Raw genomic sequence first — 14,818 nt, forward strand, 5'->3', positions numbered from 1 at the left:
GCCTAGAGTAGTTACCAAAGAGTCATTCATGTGGGTGTAAATGTCCATTAAATGAAATGATGAATTTTTGAAGAATTTTGAAGCAGAAAATCTTGAACATCGCCTGTATGTGTGCACTGCATTTTCAAAAGAATGTGGTTAATGTGGTTAACAATCGTCATATGATCAGCATGTGTTGATACACACAGCTTGTGTGGACATGCTTGTGAAATACATAATCTGGCCCTCAACTGCCCAACCCACACAAATGTTTTGCTTCTCAACAAAATTTAAATTTGTAGGGTCTCTGCTTTTGGCGGGCTGCTGTCAAAATTGCAATGAAAGCAACAATTTGACTATTTGAATGATAGGAAGACAATACGGACAATTCACAATAGTGCGCCCCCAAGAGTCTGCAATACGTTGGCCAATCATGATGTGTGAAATCTGTCGACCCTTTCCAAATGCACATTGGGTCGACATATTTCACGTGCTGTGACTGGCCAATGCATTGCAGATTCTTGGGGGTGACTATATTGTGAATCGCCCATATGGTAAAGTGTGAAAATCAGGAAGCACTAAGGTACCAAGGTGACTACACCATGGCATGATATACTACTTGGTTAATTTCAATTGTTTTTACAATGACAGCTAAGCGTATCTTGCTGACAGCTGCAATACCAATATTCACGGTATGACAGAATAATGTGTTACCAATACAGCAGGCCATGGAAATTGAACTGTAGACAATACTCAGAGAGTACGTTGAACCCACAGTTTATACCTTTGCAGTCGTCCTGAGAGATGGACCCATGGTTCAGGGTGGTAGAGTTGCCGGGGCACAGTATGCAATGGCGTTGCTGGCTCAGGGGTTGATAGGTGCGGCGCTCACATGGTCTGCAGGGAGCCAATCCCGTGTCTGACACACTTCCGGGGCGGCAAATTTCTGACCCAAAAGGAATTCAGATAGCATGTTAAAAAAATCGTTTCCTCCCTTCTTGAAATGAATCTAATTCAAGGGTGAGACTAGAAGAAAATGAAATATCCACAAAGTAATCATCAGCAGTTTTGAGTGCCCCACATGAGCGCAGGGTCTATCATTTGTTGGACTAAAGGTACCCCTTAAAATACCCATCAACTTCTATACATTAAAATGCCTTAATGGTAAACTAAGGATTTTTCCAGATGTTAAAAAGATTGTCTGAAAAATCCTGACAAATCCCCCTCCTGCAAATTACAAAACATGAGGATTTTTGAGACTTGCCTTTAATTCACACAATTCTTTTCCTCATAGTTTCATTAATGTCAAAGTTTACAAATGCAAATTAATTTCTCCAGGAAACAGAATGCTTTCATCATACCCAGACACTGGTTGCGAGACTGTGCACCATAGTCCTGTGTTGTTGTGCCGTTGGGACAGGTGACACATGACATCTGACCAAGCAGTGGTTGATACTCTCCCAGCATGCATTTGGAGCAAGGAACAATGCCATTGGATGAGACACTACCAGCCGGGCATTCCTCTGATTGAAATCCAATCAAAAACACAAGTTTGACAATTTTTAACGTCACTGTTGTGACCTGAGATACGAAAACAGCACTACCTAAATGAAAAACTATGCCTAGCTTGCCACCAAAAGTAAGCTTTAAGTCAGACTTTGGCATCCTGGATGATGCAGAATAAGAGCTTTCCAGTGGTATAGAACTGGAGATACACGTATCAATTGTAACCTGAAGCTAATTGATCGAGAAACTGGCATTTAAAAATACCTCGATGTGTTGAAGTCAAAGATCGGTCAGCTTTTTAAACAGGACGAAAACAGGTTTTAAGATGCTTGATAGAGCAAAAATAATCAGCGTATTAAAGTTGGACAGAACGACAGAATGAGTTTCATCTGTAGACAAAACATTAACCATCCTTGCAAATTTGGCTTAGCCACACTGTACCGAAAAATGACAATTTCCGACTTCAAGCTCATTTTGTCACAGGTGACGTATATGATCACATTCATGGAAAATTTTAGTGTTCTATTCCAGCTCTCAATGCAATTTCAAATGATTCCTACTCACCAAAATATTGAATTTACACGAGCTAAAACGAATCCTACATTCACACTCCACTGTAATCCACCTTTAACAATCTATTGCACCACGTCTGACAATATCTAATGAAAATTGACAACTTGACATAAAGAAAACCTTCTGTGAAAAGCAACAAAATAAAAACCCATTTATAACGACCAATTTCAAGCAACTTTGTTCACCTTCACACCATGTTTCATTGTTAGCACCCTCAACAGCTGTTGTGGTTCCAGGGGGGCACAGATCGCAAGCAAACTGTGCCTGCTCGGTCTGATAGTACCCTCTGGGACAGAAACTGCACTCGTTGGTTGAGTTGTTGTAAAAATAGCCTGTGCTGCAAGCACCTGGCAAGTGACAGAAAATTGAGCCGTATCAATGAATGGTGACATCACAACCAAAAAATTTACAGTCTAACGAGGGGGACTCCATCCTGGAACAGAAAAGACTGATCCGGCATCCAGAATTTACTGTGCAGGCCCTTGCATCCAGGTTGCACTGTGCTCAGTACCTCTACAAACAGTAAGGTATTGTTTGGCAAAAGGCATGAGAAAAATCTTAAGTAAAAGCCTTAAAATGGCAAAACATCTTTGGATATGAACTGCATTTCTGACATCCATTTAAGCATTACACACATACAGGAAGCCGAAGTCAGAGGTTTCCAAGGGCAGCGTCTTGTGTCTTTTCAAAAAAATCTGACTAGATGCTTTATTCCTTAACTCTGTTTGCTCCTTTCTGTTCTGGGGAGAATGTCATGCATAATTTGTTTTTGTGCATACACTTACTGCACACGTAGTCATCATTGTTGGCAACATATCCTGGTCCACATAAGAGCTCAGCGTAACCGTAAGTCATGGAATCATCTTGCAAGACTGTGGTAAGCCCGGGCACTTCAAGGGCCGGCACTGTTCCATCTTCCAAATCTGAGATGAAACCTTCTGCCACCTTTATCATGACATCTTCTGTGTCCACTACTGCATCAAAGCTTGTTTTGTTTTCAGCACGGTGGACAAGAGCGCTGAACTCAAAATTGATAACGGTCTCCCACCGAGTTGTCTCCCTTGGCTGTCGTCTTGCTGAGCTTTCCTCCTGCTTGTTAAACCGAGATCTCATTTTATTCCACTTTGGGGATTCTCGTTCAGCCCTCAGTGGGTTTCTTTTCAATCGGATGCCATACATTTCCTGACCGACATCCAGGCTTCTCTTACGGCGTCTGCGGCTACTTGTGCCACACGTGACTTTCACATTGACAACAGTACACTGATCTGCGGTGTCGCATGCATCCTGAAAATTTGAGTTCTGTAGGAGGGTAATGAAAGCTGCAGCAATGCTGTCCCTGGTTTCTTGACTGGTACAATTTCCAGTGAAATACATCAGCTCGAAAGGGAGGTTAGCACGGCGGGGACGTCTGGTTTCTGATAAAGAATGTTGAACCCAAAATACCCTAAATTTAAATAATGTGGTCAGACACTGGAAAAGATTCAGGGTTCAGATGTTAGTTAATGCCTTACCACCTGAATATTTAAATTACTGCTTGGCAAATGTATGCGTTGCGCAAAGAATTCGTCTTAAGTCTGTCACAAGCAATATACAATACATTACATGACAGTTTAAACTGAATAGTTGCGCCTGACATTTTAGTCCTTGCAAAATTTTATTCAAACCAATGTGTCAGGCCCTCCAAATTATGTTGATTTGTGTATTTTCTGTCACTGTAGCCAGGAAGCAATTTACAGCAGATTTTCCATTTACATCTTTTAGCTGTTTTTTTTCACTTTTAATTTAACGAATCTCTACAGTTTTTATTCAATGCATGGCCAAATATTGGCACATGCAAATATGAAACTAAAGATGATTCATTACAGCTGGAGCGTATTTTGTGGTCATAACCAAAACCTGCTTCAGTTTTTTTCAGTGCTTGTGTGCTTAAGTGATAAGTTTTGACCTTTAACTCTGTCCTTGTTTATGGTGTTAGAGGCATACTGGAGTTCATGCACATTGCAATTCATCCCAGGCAAACAGCAAGCAGATGCTCTCTGTCAAGAGATCAAGCTTCCTTGATGGCTCACGAGGTTCAAATTATAATGGAAACTAGATCAACGTTCAAATCATGGAAATTGTTGGAGAAATCTGTAAGGCACGAAAATATGCATTTTTGTGTTTGCTTTAATCCATGGTCAGCTAAACAAAAAACCTTGGCTGAAGTTGGATTTGAGTTTCAACACACATGAACAGAGTCCAACCAATCAAAAGTTCAAATTCTGCGACCGTCTTCTTTCTTTATCTGACTGAAAGTCTGCCACAGAATTTGTTTCACTTCATGTTCCCAAAACTTTTAGTCAAACGTCACAAGAATCTTGTAAAATTTGCCTCATCTGAAACAAACACAAATGTGGCAAACTGTACCTTGTAGTTGCATAAAAATACCATTAAACTTAGGTGACACCACTAAATTACGTGAAGGGAATTTCTAATTTTCACCTGAACAATCTGGCACAAAGCCATGAGGAGTCCACAAGCCAGACAAGCCGCACACATACTGACTGGGTGGTTTCTGGCTGCTACTTAGTCGGGGAATGTCGTAGTCTTCCTGGCAAAACATGGTGCAGAAATGCCCATAGTCCCATTGGTCACAGGCTAATCCGCCATTGTCAGGAATATTCAGACTCGGACAGTCTACGGCTGTGGTAAATGCAAGTGACACAGGGTTCACTTGAAGTTATTTACATATTATACATACTCATGACCAAATGCTCTATCACCATCAGACAGGATACAAATTCATCACAAAAGTAAAAATGTCCACTCCCAAAGTCCTGCCACACCAAAGCTTTATCCAAGACCCACAAACTGACACTTGGTGGTACTTCTGTGCACTCATATCACACAAAATTTGTGACTACTGTCAAAATTGTTTGAATACTCATTCTGGTCTCCTGATGAAAATGTTTAGGGTTTCCACTTATTTCCATAGTTCAAGACTCTTTAAAAGGCTTGTGACTCAAAAGTGGCTCTGGTGACTTGGGACTCATCCTCACAGAGAAGGTCACACTGACAGACAGACAGAAGTGCATAATTTTGATTTTCACAAACTGTAACTGAGCACTGCATTGCATGCAATCAGTGCATTTTTGTTTCACACAATGAAACTCTTCTGAATTTCTTGAGTAAAAAGGTTTCTGAATATAGTTTTATCTAATCCAATGAACTGGATGGAGTAAAGTCATGTAAAATGTTCAATGGCATTTTACTCTAAAACGAATATCCACCAAAGGCTTGTGTGTCAATTGGTGAAATCAAAATTGTTCATTAGTTTTCATGAAGTCTTTCGACATGAGTCCTTGCTCTCAGTTTGGGCAAATGGTGACAATTTATAAACTCCCAGCTAGTTTGTTTCCCAGTCAACCTTGCTCGTGCCGCAGTCAGGCTATTACAAAGCTGACCGGTTGTTAAAAAATGTACAACAGAGAAATACTTCAAGAAATCTGAGTATGTCAGCTTGTCTTCTTTGGGGGAATATCATCCATTTGCAAATTTTACATGGTTTTTAGGCAGGAAAAAACCTTGGTCCAGTCTGCATTGATTTAGGGTGTAAAGATATGTACAAATACTCTTGTTACAAGCCTACATTTCCAACCCAACCAGCAAATATCTGAAATTGATAATCATCTCATGAATTGAATGATCATCAAAAATAAAAGTGATTTAAAAGATTTGGCTGTGGGTCAGCACAGAATGGGACCCGGAGTTTACACTTACGTCGGATGTCCACAAGGAATTCACATATTGCAGTCTTGCCGTTACCAGTGTCGGTGGCCGTGTACACCACCGCGTGTGTCCCCCAGGGGAAGGTGGCTGTGTTTCCTGAGCCCCTGTTGTTGCTGACTTCCAGCTCATCTCCCGACGGGTCTTCAAAGACTGGTTCCTCCCAAGTCACCTCCGTTAGCTTTGATCGGGTGGTGATGTTGTAGCCGTGTGTAGGGCAAAAGACAAGATATGGCTCCCTCTCATCTAAAGTGTACAACAATTCTTGAAATACTGTAAACCATTGTCTCACCTTAAAAGTGATGGGTACAATGCCAAAAAGCTGAGAAAGTAAGACTTTTGGAGGGTCTGATTTTATATATCTTCAGAATTTCGAGCATGAAAATCTAAGAAAATGAATGATATGTAATTGTCAGACAATTTAAGAAATGATAAATTTTTGGTAAAAATACTAAAATTTGTGGGTGAGAGGTTGTGAAGCACACTTCCCCAGTCCCGAAACTTAACTCACCAAAGGTTTGCACAAGAAAAACACAGGTTGCAGAATTGTTAGCTGCATCGGTGAACATGTAAACCACCTGCGTAGACTCGTTAAAGATGTATGGCGAATCTATGTCTACTGGTGATGTCCTTAAAGTCAGGTTACTAGATGGGTCATTGTCCCATGCCATAGGAATGTCAAAGGTCACAGAAACTCCTCCCGCATCTTCTAAGGAGGCTCGGATGTCACTGGGACAGATGACAACAGGAGCAATTTGATCTATGGGGAAAAATGACAAAAAGGATGACAAAGCAGGTGCCTGTAACTCTGAACATTAGCATAACATTTGGCTCTCTGCGACCATGCAAAAGGTCTACAGAACTTGGAGCAGTGCATGTAGACCCTAGTTTGCATGTGTACAGTGTGGTATATGAACAGCCAACTTTCACCTGAATGTGCACAAATATTTCTCTGCATATAAGCTCATGGAGGTGCCCAGCAGTTATGGCACTGAGTATAAATCATATTGATCCTTTTGTCACTGTCTAGGGAGAACTTGCGCAGAGGGTTCAAAGTTCAATGAACCTACAAAAAATCCAATCTGTAAAGCTTTACTTATTGATGAGCACATTGAAACTTTAGTGTGACGGCACTGACCATTACATCTTGCTTCTACTTTACGATTGGTATGTAAGTTCAAATCCATGCCCTATAATACCGCACAGCATACCAATGTCCCTATCATGGGCACTGCTAGACCGTTTTAAATGGGGGGGTTGCCATCCTGAAATCTGCAGATGGACAATTGGCAAATTTCACAAGTGTAATTAATGGGGGGTTCATATTCCTCCTCTAGCAACGTCTGTGGTCCTTGATATGGATTTACAGCGCTTGTACAATTTAAACTGCAGACACTCATTCACTGCTTAAAAACCACATCACCTATCTACTGGCTGGAAACATTCCACTTTGTTAAAAGTTTATTTTTCTGAGTCAACTCAGCATGATTGTAGTTTGAAGATGAATAGGTATGTTTGTTTTTGTGAAAAAGATTTTAGGTAGAGCACACCTTCGCAATTTGACGGCAGGTCGCTGACACCACCTTCCCACAATCCTTCACTGTTACAAGACTTTAATGACACACCCCCGACAAGGGTGAAATCATTCAAACAGAAGAAGTTGCACTGGTCACCGGCAGGTGGGTTGCCCTTGATGCAGACCGGCGGACTGACTTGCACTGTGTCTGGGAGAGACAGAGTCTCGCAAGTGATCACTACAGGGGGTAAATAAAAGGGGGTTTTCAGTTGGAAGTTGGCAGAGAAACATTGCTCGTCAGTGGATATATTTAATGCAATTGACAGAGCAACTGGGACCATGTTAAACCGAAAGTTTCTACTGTAATGAAAACACTGGACCTTGGACCCCAAGCTTGTATTACAGAGGTTTTTCACATGACATAACATGATGGGCAAAGGCATCTCGGGAAGCGTACTATGTCCATTAAGGCATGTGCATTTTTGAACCTGCCTATTTCTATTGGCAATTTCATATCAAATTTTAGAATGTTAAGAGACTTCTTAGGTGGGTGTGTTTCCGTGCACATCAGTGTAAAGTGAACACTGACAGTCAAAAAGTCTCATGACTGAAAATCCTCCATCAAGCAGCAAGCACGAGTTTCCCAACGTCTAGGAATGAGCATGCGTAATGGATCTGCCTATTAACATATTCAACCAAGACTGATTGAGGGAACTTTATGTTCAGCGTTTGTTTCTCACATTCACAGCTTGGTGTGCCGCCCTGTTGCCAATATGTGATGTTGCCGTTGAATTCACAGATGGCCTCACTGGATCCAACCAAGCGGTAGCCGCTAATGCATTCCCAGTGGCAAACACTGCCGTACACGCTGTGACACTCATCCACAAACTCCCCGAAGAAAGGTGGGGAGAGGGCAGAACATTTGCGCTCTGTGGCAATTAGGTTGGAGAAAAAACAAATGATGAATGAGGATCACAGAGTGTATGAAGATGGAAAGTACGGCTAGCATTCAACAACCACATACAAACAACAATATTTTTCAGTAACGTAACACCAGTTGATGTTTTTTACATACTTTTTAGGGATTATTACTTTGACTACACGTTTGTTATATAACAGAGATGCCACTAGCTTATGCCAAAAAAATCGGAAAATTGCACGGTGTCGGTTTTATACGTATTGATGCATGGGTTTGCATGCATGTACACAACGTGCATCTTCATCATGCAGTCACCTATAAAAACAAAAAAGTTCTTTCGTGATCATCGCTGGTCGATCACAGTCATGAGTTGCAGCCTACATGTAGACCAGCCTGCTGTTTTTTACTCAAAAAGATACATACATGACGAAAGCTTTCCGCCCGATTGGAAGTACACATGTACAAGTATGCGATTAAAATCGGAAAAGTGGCATCTCTGATATAATAATGAGTTTATTTACAGTAAGCATAGCTTATATATTGATATCTGCAAAACTAACGAAGCAGTTGAGTTTTGCTTAGCTACTGGAGAGCTTGTAAGCATTTTTGAAAGGAAGGGTGTGAAGCTTTGTTGCACCAACAATAAAAAACTGCAGCCGATACATAAATATTTAACAACTATGCAACATCACTCACCATTCACTTCCACGATGAAACTACATGTTGCCGAGTTAAGGGCCACGTCCACTGCAACACACGATATGCTGTGTTTGCCAGTTTCAAACCAACCAGACCCAGGACTGCAGGTCACTGTAGGTGGGGTGTTGTCATTGTCAATGGCGGCAACGGACAGGTTGACTTGTGCCGAAGTGGAACCCTTTTCGACGTACACCATCATGATGGCAGGACAACTGGTAAAATGAGGACTTTGGTGGTCTGTAAAGGGAAAGATAAAAATATGACCCCTTAGAAAATAATTCATACCAAAAGTGTTTGTTGAATATAGAATGACCACAATGATTTAACAAAGCAAAATACTGTATCCATGAGAAGAACTTGTTCACATACATAATGCACCTTCTGTATTGTAAGAGGGCAGTAACACTTTGAATATCCCTCCAAAAATGACCAAAAAAGGAGATTTTAAAAAGTTAGCAGTTTGCACCCTCAGTTATGTGAATAGAGTAAGGAAGATTATTAAAATAAAATGAATTACATGTTTGTTAAATTATGCCTGAGATTCTAATATTCAGTAGTCACAATGCTCCCATCCATTGTCCCTCCTACTGGCTGCCTTGCCTAAAGATGTGGGGACTGAAATTTTTGAAGTCCCATGTGGATATTTGAAACTTTTAACAGTGAGAAAATTAGGCCCTTCCTTAAGGCAAATCTTAGTCACAATCTTTTAAAAGCATGAGTGAATGGCACTGATTGCCCTTTCACATGACTACCATGGTAAAACTGTTCAGGAGTGACCAAAATTAACAAGTACGCAGTCGCAATAATTTTACAACAGAATATATTTCACATGTAATGGATAATGTAACAAATATACCGACCAACACAATGGATGTTGGAGATATTTTGAGACCACTTCCCACTGCCAAGACATGTGACGTAATCGCTGCCTGGAGGCTCTATGGCAAATCCATCTTGGGTGCAGGACAGCAGGCAGTTGTGGCCAAACACAGGCTGGCTGTAGCAGACATCTGGGGTGAGGGTGATGTCTGGTGCTGGGCTCAGGATCGGGCACTCCGTTTCTTGCAAGAAAACAAATGAGCACCAACAACATGATCGCAAAAAAATGTTTGGGAGAAAAATTCATGTCTCTGTTCTGACATCAATTGACTGCACAATATCTAGGTGACTGAAGGTTGCAAAGGTCCATTATCTGACCTGAGAAGGTGGGGGTGTCAAACCATAACACAGACACTTTTCTGGCTTAGCAAAAATATACATGCGATACTGAGACCACACTGGGTATATAATGTGTCCTGATCCACGTTGTGTTAGTTGTGCATGTACTTGGGTTTGTTCAGCGGCATCACTGGTAGGTATATAGTGTCCAAGTACAGTATATGTACAGTGTGGAACTCAGCAGAACCATTCTTTTCCTTTATATTTTCTTGCCAAACAGTACTTCATTTTAAGCGAAGGGCAAACTTACCGTTACAGACAAGGTCTGTTCCTGACCAGGTACCGTCAGCCAGACAGCGGGACCTCCCATCATCACTAGTCTGTGCCTCGTACCCGTTCTCACAGTAGAAGGAGCACTCAGTGCCAAAGGGTTCATAGGGGAGGCTGCAACCAGACTTGACAGAGTGGGGTGGGGCGGGCTGGGCAGGGCACTTAACAACTGGAAGAGGTCAATGTATCAAATGATATTACCATAACACATGTGCTATAATGGTGCTCTAATGCACAAGGCTTTAGGCACAAGGCATGGACGCACACATACAATAGTATTAGCCAACACATAACTATCTAATCTAGTTGCTCAATCCAACAAGTATGTAGGTACAGTTTCGGGAAAGTTGGACTTCAACATGGTTGTTGATGTTATGCAAGATTATGGCCTTATGGAATTCACGACAATTTGGTATACGTACTTGTGCATGTAGTAGTCTGCCCATCCCAGTAGGTTGTATCATCACTGGCTAACTGACAGGTTCTATTCCACGATCCATTCCGGGTATAGCCAGTATTGCACTCCACACTGCAATTGGTGCCAAAGATAGGACTAGGGTGGTCACAGTGGATTGAACCGGAATTGGGAGCTTGGAGTCTTGCACAGCGATGCACTGGGGAAAGGGGAATCCACAAGAGAGTGATGACAAAGGAACTTTCTCTTTTTGAGTCAATGTGGGGTAGCCGTGTGAAAGGGGGCAGAAAGTAGGCCACATCAAATAGGACAAAAGAGAACAGCAATTACATGTAAACATGTGTAGGACCTTGTAAAAATTCAGGAGCAGGGTGCCATTACGTGCACAGCATGCTGTCTGGAGGTACTTCTCTAAATCTTTAGTTTTACAGAGAGCACTCTACAGTTGTGGCCATATCAGACATCTTCAGAGTGTCTGTGTGGCAGAGCCAGAAATGTTTATGTTATTAAGTACACGTTTTTACATAGAAGTAGTTCCCCTTTAAAAATGTTTGACTTTAGTTTAGAGTTCTTGATTTTTTTCTAGTAGTGTGCCCCCCTGTTTATTTGTTTAAGCCCTAGCTTCCCCCATATAGCGTTGCCACATGGTCTGGTCACACTCAGTGTTGCAGATCAGCAGAGACCAGTCACCTTCACATGTACCTATGTATTGTTCCTCCTAACTGGAGTGTGGTTTTTCTGCTTGAGCCCTATTCTGCTAGAAGTCAGTGATTGAAGTCTGAGTGTAAACTCATAAGGTCCATTTTGCATACTGTGTTGGGTTTGGGTTTTGGGTTTGGTTTTGGGTCTTTTAAAGTCTTAGTCTTTGGGTGTTTTTTAGTCCTTGAGTCCTTTTAGTTATTTTTCATTTTTCCTGTCCTTTTTCGTTAATAAATTTTTTTGTCCCTTTTTTTGAAGTGAAATATTGGTGTCTGAGTCCTTATTAATTCAGTTTCCTGCGACTTTTCCTTCAAAGATCCTTGGTTTAGTTAGAGTTTTTGTTGTTTTGCTAATTCCTCATAGTGTGCCATTTTTCCCTGTTACATCTGCACAATTTGTCAACATGCTTAGCTCTGTGAATTGAAAATGAGTGATCAATAAGAATGCCACATGGAGCCAGACACAGAGGTAAAGGCAGGCTAGGAGAGACTAATAACTAGAAAGAGAAATTACCCCTCAAAATATTCTAAACATGGACTCAATATTACCTATGATGGTCACAATGACATCACAACGTGAAGACAATGCGCTGGGATCTGTTGCAATGTATGTGACTGTCGTTTTGCCTTCAGGAAATCTGCTTCCAGGGGTCATATGACCAGCCAGCCTGTTGCAAAGCAACAGAAGTACGAGGGAAAGATTACAATATAATGTAATTTGAGCCCCCTTTGGATGAATTTTGTTAATTTTCAACAGAGAAGACAGTATGAAGTTGGCATGATAGCTGGCCCAACACTCAAGTAAGTTCACCTTAAAAGTTGTGGACTGGCAATGACAGGTGATTAAAATGCCTGAAATAGGTGCTTATAGTCTCAACAACTGAGCCAAAAGGAGATAACATACACAAGCAGGACAAGATGAGGCATGGTTTCGACTGATCGACTCACCTACTAACATTCACCATTCCCGAATTATCAGTAGCAGATGGTTCATCAAATGTGACGATCTTAGAATTGAGGCCAAAGTCACTAACAACTTCCAGGGACCAAGGGCAAGAGACATTAAACTTGGGAGGCTGTTCATCTGCAGGCCAATGAAATGAAACATTACAGAGATGCATGCATCATTTGATGAAGTGATGCATAATGACACATGGGTTTAGTCTGAGCTGATAAATCTATGTGTCCTGTAGTACACTCAGACAAACTGATGTTCAACAAACTCCTACTCTTTTTATGAAGGGAGTATACTATCGCCTGGACTCACCATTTTTCTGAATTTCTCTTTTTGGGCAAAATCGACCAGATTAACTGATGCGGACTATGTGGTGCAGTTATTTTGTCCAACTCAATTGGAATTAGCCAAATCTGGATTATCTCTGTCAGACAAAATTCTTCTGAACTGCATTTTTTCAAGAAGGAACAAATTTGTGCTCTACAGAGATTACATTGAGCGGCGCAGAGAAAGCTTCACATTTGGTCCTTTTCCCAAAGGACCAAATTCAATTTTCCCATTAAATGCATATGTAACAACACACAGAAACAGGATGCCAATACCATTTTCCTTATTTTTAAGAGGGCGTGCCAAAGTTTTGAAGAATAAATAATCCTCAACTACATTCAATCAGGCATTGGACGATACAATTTCTAGCACTTTATGGCAGTTTCAGATAATCTTGCACAATATACTTATTCTGTCAACTCTTACTGTAATGCTGTGTGATACTATTTTCTAAAAAGTGACCCTTTTTATAAAATTTCATTTCTCAAAAGTTTAGTTTTACACTGTCCATAAGTAATATTTGTTGCTCGGTGAAAATAATGTAGTGTTGAAATGTTCCGTACCAAAGTCTAAGCCCCACATCGTACAAAGTAATAGTAAAGGAAAGCTTAATTCTTTTTTTTTTTTTTACAAAGGAACTTAATATCTTAGCTTTGTAAAGTTGAATCCAAGTGTTAACAGGTTGAGTCAGAATTTAGAGCAAGGGATAAAGTAAACGTGGCAAGGAAGAGGCAAGAGTTGCCCCACTCCCTTCTTCCAACAGAATTGAACGATAAAAAAGGAATAAAAGTAAAAAAAAAAAAAAAAGACACGAAAAGAAAAAGACGAAAGTGGATGAAAATCACCAAATTGCTTGAAAAAAATCTCAAAATTCCCCCTCCCACTGTTAATGGCATATCAGTTCATAGTTGATGAGTGCTTTGCCCTAACCCCCCTAATATTTCCCCCAGGAATAAAAGTGGTTTGTCCCTCCCTAGAAAAAAGCCTGGCGATACCCATGAGGGATAATACATCAGAGCATGATAATACAGCACCTCAGAATAGTTTGCTATATAGATGGCACTTTACAAGTGCTTGTTATTATTATTGTGCAATCCAGTCCAGTAAATACACTAATGTCAGGCAAAAAAGATAATATTACCCAGACACTGGGTGGATTGAGGATTGTCCCAGTCACCACCGTCGGTGCAAGTCTTGACAGCAGGTCCCTGCTGGAGGAAGCCGTCATCACAGGAGAAACGGCACACGGTATCATAGGGTAAGGTTGCATTTTGGCTACATGTGGCTGGATCCACTAAACCGTTCAGCACAGAGAAGTAGCCGGGGCAAGTTACGGTCACTGTCAAAGAGAAGCCAAAATGATAAAAAATATAGGATTAACAGAAAAAAAAAATATCGCTGAATGACAAAGTTTCTTCTTGCACAGAGGACACTCAACTGAACACTAGGCATGCAACTTGGACTTTGACAAGAATCAAGGAAATTCTGGTCTTTACAAGACTTTGTACGGTGTTTTTCAATTTTTAATGACATGAGTGTTAGTGAAAGACAAGAAGTCTGCTGATCTGAGGAAAAGTTGCATGCCTGTGAACAATTAATGTAGATTTCACTTTGCGATTCAACTTCTTATGAGAACAACTTGAAAGGTGAAATATACAAGAAAGAAAACATACATTCACAAAGTTCACTGATTTTCATGTTATTTGCTTTTAAATTGAATTTGTTACAGGTGTGAGAAAAGTGGAGGACTGTTTGTTTGCTATTTCACTGTCACATCCTTGTTAAATATTTTTTGTTTTGGTGCATCACAAAATTTTCAACTTCATTAAAACATCACATTCAAAGTTACACACATGCGAAAAGTATACACATGTACATTAAAATGTACAACAGTTCATAAAGGTATACATGCAATATAAATTAAAATCCAATGTGAATGATAAAATCTTCTACTTGAGAGTCAGACAGCCACACGTCT

General features: G+C 40.7%; 1 protein-coding gene across 1 annotated transcript in view; it reads right to left on the reverse strand.

Moving 5' to 3' along the window:
• Positions 1-14,818, reverse strand: part of LOC147795438 (uncharacterized) — a gene marked incomplete at its 3' end in the record, with an annotated part of 65,842 nt that overhangs the window by 21,699 nt on the left and 29,325 nt on the right. The window contains exons 17-32 of the mRNA XM_087131905.1: positions 13,982-14,179; positions 12,507-12,642; positions 12,108-12,226; positions 10,868-11,059; positions 10,426-10,614; positions 9,818-10,018; positions 8,955-9,194; positions 8,080-8,268; positions 7,374-7,577; positions 6,335-6,583; positions 5,818-6,069; positions 4,540-4,740; positions 2,844-3,473; positions 2,244-2,405; positions 1,341-1,502; positions 764-925 (exon numbers count right to left, since the gene is read on the reverse strand). Of these exons, the coding sequence (XP_086988031.1) occupies positions 764-925; positions 1,341-1,502; positions 2,244-2,405; positions 2,844-3,473; positions 4,540-4,740; positions 5,818-6,069; positions 6,335-6,583; positions 7,374-7,577; positions 8,080-8,268; positions 8,955-9,194; positions 9,818-10,018; positions 10,426-10,614; positions 10,868-11,059; positions 12,108-12,226; positions 12,507-12,642; positions 13,982-14,179 (3,486 nt within the window). The remainder of the gene's footprint in view (positions 1-763; positions 926-1,340; positions 1,503-2,243; positions 2,406-2,843; positions 3,474-4,539; positions 4,741-5,817; positions 6,070-6,334; positions 6,584-7,373; positions 7,578-8,079; positions 8,269-8,954; positions 9,195-9,817; positions 10,019-10,425; positions 10,615-10,867; positions 11,060-12,107; positions 12,227-12,506; positions 12,643-13,981; positions 14,180-14,818) is intronic.

Source organism: Acanthaster planci, unplaced genomic scaffold (assembly GCF_054643075.1).
Source record: "Acanthaster planci isolate LZ-2023a unplaced genomic scaffold, COTS_SCS Contig29, whole genome shotgun sequence".
Classification (NCBI taxonomy): domain Eukaryota; kingdom Metazoa; phylum Echinodermata; class Asteroidea; order Valvatida; family Acanthasteridae; genus Acanthaster; species Acanthaster planci.